Genomic DNA, 10,915 nt, shown 5'->3' with positions numbered 1-10,915 from the left:
CTCAAGAAGATCCTGAAAAGAAAATATCGGGATGGAACATGCATTGCCAGCCGAGGTTAGTGGTTAAAATGGCTAATTCCCTGTTAAAATGTTTTTCACACATCTAGGCAGACTGTGCTTGTATTATGCTTTCAGTAGCTGGATCTTTGTTGCACCTTTCTCTTCTAGCCTGACAAGGCCATTTCTATTAAAAATCTACATGAAGCACATGTAGTTGGGGATCAGGCCTTTTCTTAACTCTTTCTTAAGCCAAGAGGTTTGGTTTTGGTAATGCAGAATATGTGATTTTATCCAGCACTGTTAGGTTGGAGGGTGATGGGGTTTTTTTTCTCTATGAGCAGAAGTCATGGTGTAGGTTTAATTGTCCTGGCATAAAAAGCCTTTTGTTGGCATCACTATAAACCACAGTATGGTATAAATGACATCGGTAAGAGAACTTCCTTGGTGATTAAGCTGTATTTCTCTCAGGGACAATTTTAGCTGATCTGGGATGGAGCTACAGGGATGCTGCCCACCTCCGCTCCCCGGCCACACGCCCTTCCCTCCTCTTGCATCAGTACCATTACAAGTCGGTTTTTGGTGACCTCGGCTGGGACCTAAACCAGCTGAAAAGTCTCCCTCTGAAATAAAAAGTAATAATATTATAAGACAGGGTAGTGCCCTGAAAGTTCATATTAGTAGCCAGAGAGATATCAACACTGCCTGAGGATTTTGTTTGCAGTGCAGAGCTGGTTTCCTGCATGATCTGGGTTTAGGGATCTGACTTCTGTTATGAGCTCTTGGGGCAATTCAAGGAGCCAGAAAAAAATAAAGTGTCTCAGTGCAAATGTGCTCTTCCCTGGTGAGGTTTCCTCGCGCTGGGAAGATCTTTCAGTCCCTTAGCACCAGTGCCACATCCCTACATCTCTCCTGAAGTGTGGGGTAGCTAGGGGTGGAAAGGGGAAGCTGGGCTGTGTGTTTATAACTTTCTGTTGCCATAACTCATGACTGATTGCTGCCCAGTGATGTAAACAGCTCTTGGGCTGGTACAGGTGAGGGGAAATGACAGAAAACTACCTACAGAATTTAAAACAAGAGCTTGTAAGCAGGAAGCTGTTAAATGTACAGACCTGGAAAATCTAACAGTAAAGCAGAATATGTTCGGTGCAAGGCTTTGCAGTGTACCTCCCATTAGGCACTGTGTTCTTTGCAGTAGCGGTGGATGCTCTGCTTGATTTGATTTCTTGTTGCTGCTGGCTTGCTGTGGTTTGTGTGGATGCCTCGTGGCATGACAGTGAACGTAGCTTTAGCCGGCTTGTGCTCTCTGCCTTGGTTTCCCCAGTGGGACAATGGGCATAATATTTCCATTCGTATTTGCAGGGCTGTCCTGAGGCTTTGCTAGTGAACATTTGAAAAGCACTATGTCTACACTATGCACAGCTACTGTCAATTTTTAAAAGTGCAACTGCTTTGTGCTTACCCTTTATTCCATTCTCCTAGACATTTGAACTGCGTGATCTATGTTGCTTGGAGTTCTGACTCTCAAATAAGCATTTGAGATAGACCTTTGTTTCCCTTTTCTTTCTCTCCCTTCCCAAAATATATTCCTTTTAATTTTAAATTTGGGGTTAAAAGTCTTTAAGAGCTAAATACTGGGAATTGGAAAACACATTAAATTTGCTGTTGGGTCCTTGCTGCCTCCTGGTGGAGAACTAAGGATCACTTCCTTGAGGCTGTCTTTGGGATGGGTGATGTCAAAACCACCGAGCTTATGAAAATGTTTTGGGACTAACATTCCAAAAATGTGCATTTTGGAACATAGATCTCACTGGAACACAATGAGGTGATCTTGAAAATGAAGCCTTGGGTTGTTTACTTGCATTGATGGCTGGTATGTGTTCATGTTTTCTTCTGTCTAAGCTGGAGCCTGAAATAAGTAGTTATGCCTTTCACAACAACTTCTGGGTTTTTTCCAAAAGAGGATAAAACAAATTCCTCGTCTTACTGTCAAAAGCAGCAGAATATTATCTAGAAAGGAGGCAACTGCCAAAATCATGTCTCTCGGATACTAAAGTGTCTTCCTAAATGATACTGAGCAGATTTCTAGTGTTTAGAAATGCTTTACAAGAGGGCGTTTACCTTTCCTTGCCTTCTCCAGATATTCCTTTGCAAAACATTAAACTTCCCCAGAACAGTTTGGCTGCTTGTTGCTGGAAGGTTTAAGATGGAAGAGCAGTGCCTGGGCATACATTAATTATTCCAGCAACAGGCCTCCTCGGGAGAAGTCATTGCTGCACTCAGCAGATCTGTCCCTGTCCTCTCTATGGATGCATAAGCAATGATCCACAAGCGTTTCAGAGGCGGTCTGCTCCACAGGGCTTCCTCTGGACCCACCTGGCCTCTGCTGGTGTTCAGAGCTCCTTGGAGGTGTTAGCAGCGATGCAGGTCGTGTCCAAGAGGCAGAGTGGGGTTCAGGCTGTGGAGCCTGGGTTTAAGTTGGGTTTCCATCATCTGCCCGTATCACGCTGCTAGCATGGGGTGTGAATGTGCCGTGTGGGCAGGGAGTCCAGCCCCCTGGAAACTCACTGCACCCTGTTGGATAGACAAATGGTCAGAGTCTGTCCAGCTCTTGGATGAGGCAAGGGCAACTCACCCTTCGTGGAGCACACTGCAGCTGGGACATGGACGGTCGGAGAAGTCCAAGTCCCCTGCTTGCACTTGCTCATGGTCTTTGGGGTGAGATCAAGGAGCAGCTATATGGTGGGGATTGCTGATATCCAGGCATGATTTCATCTCTGAGGCAGTTTAATTCCTAGAGGCAGATTGGAAAGTGAGCAGAATGTTTACAGTCTGTGCTCTGATCTGCCAGATTCCCGGTGGTGTAATACGGGCCGAGAGCAATTGGGATTTTACTAATGTGATATTGGAAAGTGAGCAGAATGTTTACAGTCTGTGCCAGATTCCCGGTGGTGTAATACAGGCCGAGAGCAATTGGGATTTTACTAACATGATTTTTTCTTCTTTATTTGACATATGCAGGCTTTGTGTGTGAACTGGTCAAACCTCAAGCTGCCCTGGGTGGATCTGGACTGGCTGATCGATATCTCCTGTCAGATAACCGAGCTTGATCTCTCTGCCAACTGCCTGGTCTCCCTTCCATCCGTCATCCCATGGGGCCTGATAAACCTCAGGAAGCTCAGCCTGGCTGACAATCAGCTAACGGAGTTACCCAGCGTACAGTCATCCGACGAAATCATATGTACAAGGTGTGTGCGCTGGATGCCTACAGCAAACTGAACCCGTACGGAGAGCAGGTGCAAATGAGTCAAGTCATGCTGGTGTGAAACTGAGTAAATGAAGAGCATATGCAGGAAATTCTTGGTTTATTTTCTGTCTGCTGCAAGGTTTAACTTAAGATTTGCTCTTTTGCATTCTCAGTGTTTCCAAGTTAGTTGTCAGGATAATTGTAGGGACTTTTATTCCTGCATTGTCTCATGTTGCTTCTGCTTTTCTCCAGCTCTGGTGAGCCCCACTCCTCTAAGTCTGTCCTGGTTTTGGCTGGGATAGAGTTCATTTTCTTCCTAGTAGCTGGCATAGTGTTGTGGTTTGGATTCAGTATGAGAATAACGCTGATAACACACTGATGGTTTGGTTGGTGCTGAGCAGGGCTTACACCAGTCAAGGATTTTTCAGCTTCCCCTGCTCTGCCAGGGGCACAAGAAGCTGGGAGGGGGCACAGCCAGGACAGCTGACCCCAACTGGCCCAAGGGCTATTCCATACCATATGATGTCATGCCCAGTATTTAAACTGGAGGGAGTTGGCTGGGGAGCAGCAATTGCTGCCTGGGGACTGGCTGGATGTTGGTTGGCCAGTGGTGAGCAGTTGCATCACTTGTTTTTCCTGGGTTTTGTTCTTTTTCTTGTTTGTTGTTGCTGTTTTACTTTTCAAACTTGTTGCTGTTATTATTGTTGTTGTTGTTACTATTATTATTATTATTATTGTCAGTATTATTTTATAATTGTTGACATTATTATTATATTTTATTTTATTTCAATTGTTAAACTGTTCTTATCTCAACCCACGAGTTTTCTTACTTTTGCCCTTTTGCTTCTTTCCCTCATCCCACCATGGGGGGGGAAGGCAAGCGAGTGGCTGCGGGTTGCTTAGTTGCTGGCTGGGGTTAAACCATGTCAAAGTCTAAGCCCTGAGCTGACTCAGATTGACATTTAGTGGCTCGTATCAATTATGTGATTTACTGCCTATCCAGACCATTTCTCTCTGCTCCCTGGAAGGGTGAATTTTGTAAATAGTGTTTTTTGCTTTGCCTTGTGAGAGCACATTCCAGCTGCTTTCATTCAGACCTAAAGCTGTCCTGATAAAATAGATGTCTATGGCAACAGGAGTCTTTGCGAGCATTTTACTGATGCCTGACTGAGTATCTTCCGTACTCACAGGTTACTCGAGGTCGACGTATCCAGCAACAGGCTCTCTACTCTCCCTTCTGGATTCCTACATCTTAAAAACCTTAAAAAACTCATTGCTGCTAAAAATTACATGGAGAAGTTATTTGACGAGGAGAACAGTACGTACAGTCCAGTGTTACGCTTACATTTCAAGGCCTGATTTATAAGGGAGAACCCCAAACTGTTAAATAACGACTTAAAGCCAGTATTAGCTAGAGATGCTTAGCATCTCTTGATCCTTTGTCCAAAGTACATTAAAAGGCCTGGTTATTTTTTATCACTCATTAAATCCTTTGGCTCTTACCTAGCAAGCATTCAGCATGGATCAGACTGCTATCCTGCTTACACCAAATCCACAATTTTTTGTGTTTTCTAGCAACTAATTGGATTGGCTTAAGGAAGCTGCAGGAGTTTGACGTCTCTGACAACAGGTTGGTGGAACTTCCAACGGTTTTTCTATACTGCTTCAAGTCCCTAAACATACTGAATGTTTCCAGAAATCAGCTGAAAGTGTTTCCAGATCCCTGGGCCTGCCCCTTGGTAAGTCAAACTGCTCTGACAGAGTCAGAGGCTGAAAAAGCTGTTGAAACAATGCAAAAAAATATACTGTGGTGTTTAAAAAGCTGTCAGAGGTCTTAGGCTAAAAGGCTCCTCTGTTTCTGTATGAGTGGCCCTGCCTGATTTGGTTTATGGGTCTTGGATCAAGTCTTTCTGAGGTTCTGCCCTGTTCTCACCACGTTGATGGGATCGGTGGAAAACTTCTAGAAACATATCTTGTATGGATGTATTTGTTTTATCTATAGTTCATATGAGCAGAAGTAGTATTAGGATCATTTTACAGAGCAGTCGGCCTTCGTTCAAAGTTAACTTTGCCCAAACCCATGGCTAACTAAGGTATCTATATCCACCCATCACTGTGACTTTATTCCTCATTATTACAGGGATAGCAGGAGAACAGTGTACTTTGGTGAAGTGTTTGTTTCTGGTTGAGAAGCAAATAGGGATAATTTTCAAAATAACTTTGGAAATACTTTTTGCCCACCAAAGAACTTGTCCGTCAATTGAGTGCATGTCTTCAGCAAATCCTATGGGCCTGCATGCACAGTAATTTATCTAGATCAAAATAGCTAAAGAGATCACCTAGAATGAATTTATTAATGCCTTAAACATGTGACAGCTGATCTACCTCATTATTTAAAGAGATGATTACTACTCTGTGGGTGTTTTTTCTTTTATGTTTTCCAGAAATGTTGTAAAGCATCCAGAAACTCACTGGAATTCCTACCTGATGCGTTGACTATTTTCTGGAAAAATCACCTCCGAGAAGTGGATTTTTCTGAGAACTCACTAAAAGAAGTTCCACCCGGGCTCTTCCAGCTTGAAGTAAGTGTCATTTCTTCCTACTTCACAGTATTTCTCTTAATACCTATTCAGACCTAGAAGTCATAGTAGTGGCTGCCCAGTTAAGTTAGGACACTACCTGCTGTTTTGAGTTGATGAACACAGAAGGCGCACAGAGTCTCTGAGCAGCCCGTAACCTCCTGAATGACTACGTTCAGGCCCTTGTCCAGTGTGATATGGTATCTGGCTTTTGGCACAGGTCTTCTGAGAACTCTCTGGATGTCTGTGGTTTTCAGATTTTGGGAGCGCAGTTTGGAAGACAACCACTGCATTGTAGCTGCAAGCTCCAGCCATTGAAATACAGATGTACTTAAGTGTGCTCACAAATAGCTGTGTTTTTTCTTAATCTGGCACACCAGTGTTGTGTAATTAAGGATTTATTTTTCTATGCTGAAAATAGTGTGTTTGAATGCCCTAAACAATGCTAGTTGGCATCTGTCTTGTCTGTAAGCTTGTGCAGATTAAATAATTCTTGCCAGTGGACGTCAGAGATCCATAGTTTTACTTCAAAAATCTTCAGAATTTGTGGCTTCACATGGTTTCGACATGAAATGAAGCAGAACTCAGGGGTTTTCTCCAAGCTTCCCTTCCAGACTATAGAACTCAGGATCATAGAGATAGAAACAGAGGTAAATCATTGTGCAGAAGTTTCATGATTTTCACCACTGTGGGAAGGATGCTGAAGTGATGGTTCATATCCATGTCCAATTTGGACCTCAGGAGTCTGCTGTGAAGGTGCTTCTTCCTCCTGCCTGGAAGAAGAGTGCTGAGGGTTGTTTGCTCCCTCAGTTGTTTTTAATGATCCCTGCAGATTTGGCTTTACTTTCTGGTAGCCATTTGGTTTCAATTGGCATTTCTTCTGACATAGAATGAATCCTATGGACTATTGTCTCTGAAACTTGTTTTTTGTCTGAATGCATTAAAAATAAGCCCAGTGGGTGGGAGCTACCATGACAGATATTAAACACTAGATGGTGCTTCAAGGGCACGTTTCTTTGGGTGCCGCTGCTCAGAGGCTGCAGAGGGATGTGAAGGCACCAGTACAGGGCATCAGAGAAGACCTCAGTGCAATCTCTGCTGATGGTCTGTCTTCAAAGTTAGCGAGCTTTGTCTGCTTTAAATAATGCCAGTTCTTATCCATATCTCTTCAGCCTTACCTTCATAAAAGAAATAAATAGCAGGTAGTTTCAGTCCCCCAAGGGCTAGAGTGAGGTGAGCAACTAGAAGGTGAAAGCCCATGCCCAGATCAGCCCTGGCTTGGGCTACTACTTGGCTGTAGAATTTGTGTCAGTGAATAGGGCTGCATTCATGCTCCAGCCCTCTCCAGAATTAGATATGGGAGGAGGAGAGATGGACAGTTAGTTAATGTATTCCTACACATAATGTGCTGAGCAGCAGACTGTCTTCTCCCTGGGAAAAGCTGAAAGCAGGGGAGATGCTGTGACTTGAAAGTATGTCTCTGGTCTAGGCTGGTGGGACATGTAGTTTATCACTGGCCTTTGCTTGGTCTGTGGAGGGGTCTTGAGACTAGGACCTCCTCGCCGTTGCTAATATGATTTATATACTAGAAATGTGGTTCTAAGGGAAGCAGAGGCCTTCTCAGCTTTTCTGTCTGTTGCCTTCTAAAGGAACCAACTATACATGCTCCAAGCCATGTCTTAGTACTCTAAACTAGTTTGCTTCTCTTGAGGAGACCTGATCGTCTCTGGGTGGAAGTATTCGGGTAAGACTGGCCAGCTTTTCCACCTCACGAGCTGACCGAGGCAGCCTCATCTGGATGCTGCAGTTCCTTCCTTCTGGTAGAGTCTAACGCACCAGATCCCTTTTTGCATGCTGCAGCAGTAGGTTGGAAGGGAGTTGTCTGCTGCTGCTGTTGTCTCACTTCTGGAGGCACCTGCTCTCTTCCTGAAAGGCAGCAAAAATGGAGAAGTTAGAGATGAGAGAGAAGAGGCCATTGCAAAACAAGGACTGGTGGTCTCCAGCATTATGGTCATGAAGAGCCACAGCCAGTTGAAAGTCACTAATTTTCCCCCTGTGGAGCAGGCACATAAGCATGGCACATAATCTCACCAGGCTCTCAACTCTCCTGGAGAGTGGCCTTTGTCAGCGTTTGTGGGGGCCGTGTCACAGGGATACAGTTGACTGAAAATGAAGCACCCCCGCTAGACCACACAGAATAGTGTTTGTGCTAATTCTGGAACAGCATAGCCTCCCTTTCCTCCCGCCCCCTGCTCAGGGATATTTCGGAGGAGAAGTTTGAAGCATTGTCATTGAACAGCCCCATGCTGATACTTGGAGAGAGCTCGACACCAGGCGCCAGGGGAGGATTGGGTCTTCCTTCCAGCAGGAGGTTCGAGCCAGTGGAAGACTAATGATGGTAAAAGCATTGGCTGTCAAGACGCAAGTGGAAGGGAGGGTTTTATAGTTCGCACCGTTTTCCAACCCTTTCCTCTAGTGGTTCGCTCTGCATATCTGCACATTTATGATTTACTTTACCTTCCCCAAGTCCCACCAAGGCCCAGTGCTGCCCCTCTCTTATCACTAGAGGGAGCGTTTTGCATGGTCATTGCCATTCCAGCAACTGCTGTTGTGTCCATTGCGTATGCCACATGGATACCTCATATTTTTCCAATCTGAGAAAAGGGGAGGAAGGCCAACAGCCTGGCTTCGTGAGACATTGTTAATCCTGCGTGATGAAAAGGGGCATAAACCTTTTATATTGTGTGGAGTGTATAAAACATTTAACACACTTGAAGCTGAAGTCTCTGCTGGTAAAACATGATTTCCATTTTTCATTAATACTGCTGTACTTGTGGCACGAGGTAATTCAGCTGACGTTCTGCTTATCTCGGTTTTCGGGGGGGGGCACTTGCAGAATAAACCGTAGAAGACTGGTTTTCAGTGGAAAATTGGATTTTCAACCAAATGAAAATGATCATTTGAGCCTCGACATTATTTTTAAGAGCAGACAGAAGAGCATGAACTTTACAAATCTGAATGTGAACTGCATTTTTTCCCTATATGTTTCTGTTAAATTTAAAGGAGGGCTTGTCTTTAACCTTATTCATGGTATCTGCAGCTGAGTCTTATCTGTATGGGGTTAGCTGTACAAATCAGCTTCGCTTCTAGTTTTTCAAAACTTCTGTCTCCGGTGTGAGGAAACAAAAAAGTAGATAGGTAACTTGTATAAACCTTGGAAAATTAATATAAATCCTTTCCATTTTAATAGACTTGTAATAATAAAGCAATTAAAAACTTCCCTTGTGTGAAATAGTTGACATTTTGCACGTTGATCTTGCACGTATACAAGCGGTGTAAGCCCGCTCTGGCGCTAGCTTGCACACACATAGAAGACTTCTCATCCCTATGTGGCATGCTGTGTAGGTAAATCATATTGATCTTTTCCGTTTGGAAAGGTTTCCTCACTAAAATGTCCTCTGAAATGGGTTGTTTCCAACTGAATCTGTCAGCAAGTGGACTAATAATCTCCCAGAACTAATAGTGGTGTTGCTTCGTGCAGGAAACCTACTTGCTGGAGACAAAAAGGAAATGTTTGCAGCGTGGATGGGATGTTTTGATGAATAAGATGTACTTTCTTCATGTTTCTGTTATTTGCCAGCCGTGCTAAAAAACCTCTTTCTGTGTGTTTGTTGGAGTCCATCTTCTAACTCTGGGCTATTCCTCTTTTAGGCTTTGGTGTCCCTGAAGCTGCTGGGAAATCAGTTGGTTACATTGCCTTCGCAAGATAAGTGGAATTGCAAACAACTTAAATCACTGGATCTTTCAAAAAACCAACTTGGGAAGTAAGTGTTTGTTTCTTTTGAATTTCGTCTGAGAAAACAAAAGCTGAAGAAATAATAGCAAACCCAGTCCCTCGTGTAATACAAAGGGTGTCAGTAGTGAATTAATTACCTGCGTGGAAGGCATTGATATCTGCATACCATGTCTCTAAGTACATTGTGTGTCTGTGACAGTGATGAATTATCCTTTACTGATTCTTTGGGCATTTAGCACGCTGTATCATTTATTAAGTGGATAGATTACTGATAATGGCAGTTTAATTTCAGAGCATGTAGGAATTTCTTTAACCCAGTGCATGGTTCATCACTACAAATACTAGTTTGTGGGGAGCATGTCGTAACCATAAACCGTCTGGCTGGACTGCAGTTCGTAGTTAGCGTGGGAGTATTGTTTTGGAAAAAAATGAAAATCTTTGTTTTTTAAATGGAAGTGTAACCAGCTGCAAGTTCATAGAGAAGGCTGACGTTAATAAGATCATCCAATAAAAGAGTGATGTTCTTCTATTTAGAAATTACAATAGGGATGTTTAACAGACTTAAAGGTCCCTTATCTTCTCCAGAACTGCATTGAATTGTGTCGTACTTCTGTCTTCTCATTTGGGTGCCTGTCCGGCCAACTTTCTGGAGTCCTTACGAGTTGCTGTGTCAGTTGCAAAGGACAAATTTTGAGTTGTCTCGGTGCATTTCCAGAGTCATGTTGTTGGGTCGTCTTGTCAGAGACTCTGTGGAGAAAGCAGGGAATGGCAGCAGGTCGGTTCTCCAGCGCTTCTCATGAAGGTTGTTCGATTTGCTGTTTGACAGCCTACTTAACCTTGACACCCGTAAAGCCGGGGGTCAAGTGCTCTCGCCCTGGGAGCTCAAAGCGCTGCCTTGCAGAGCTCTCTTAATTTGCCAGAAGAAAACCATTGGGGCATGGACAAGCGTTGGTGGAGTCTAGGTCTGTGATTGCGCAGCAGGTTTCAATCCCATCTCTCAAAAGCAGGCAGGAACCCGTGAGAGCTGTGCTGTGAATCCCACAGCCTTGAGTGGGGCCGGACTGCACCACGTAGCATCCTGGGCATGCAGCTCCAGCGCAGCGCTCAACTACCACATCCAAGCTCTTTTCTCCACGTGTCACCATTTTGTTTTGCCCGCAGGAGTGACGAGGGGTTTAAAACCAAGCGGATTCCCTTTTTCACCATGAAGAGCAGGGTGCGCTGTGGCCCGGAGGCAGGTAAGGTACACGGCAGCGCAAGTGCTGAGAATGCCGGGTGAGCTGTGAGGCAGCAGGA

At 44.3% G+C, this 10,915-nt stretch overlaps 1 protein-coding gene across 1 annotated transcript in view; it reads left to right on the top strand.

Annotated features, from left to right (window-relative positions):
- The window catches only part of LRRK1 (leucine rich repeat kinase 1), a 79,047-nt gene that overhangs the window by 28,481 nt on the left and 39,651 nt on the right, over positions 1 to 10,915 (top strand). Inside the window, exons 6-11 of the mRNA XM_009635044.2 lie at positions 3,019 to 3,245; positions 4,435 to 4,562; positions 4,820 to 4,983; positions 5,689 to 5,826; positions 9,535 to 9,647; positions 10,781 to 10,857. Of these exons, the coding sequence (XP_009633339.1) occupies positions 3,019 to 3,245; positions 4,435 to 4,562; positions 4,820 to 4,983; positions 5,689 to 5,826; positions 9,535 to 9,647; positions 10,781 to 10,857 (847 nt within the window). The remainder of the gene's footprint in view (positions 1 to 3,018; positions 3,246 to 4,434; positions 4,563 to 4,819; positions 4,984 to 5,688; positions 5,827 to 9,534; positions 9,648 to 10,780; positions 10,858 to 10,915) is intronic.

Source organism: Egretta garzetta, unplaced genomic scaffold, assembly GCF_000687185.1.
Source record: "Egretta garzetta isolate BGI_Z169 unplaced genomic scaffold, ASM68718v1 scaffold322, whole genome shotgun sequence".
Classification (NCBI taxonomy): Eukaryota; Metazoa; Chordata; class Aves; order Pelecaniformes; family Ardeidae; genus Egretta; species Egretta garzetta.
Note: the sequence above shows the minus strand (reverse complement) of the source record. Positions and strands in the feature narration are given on the sequence as shown.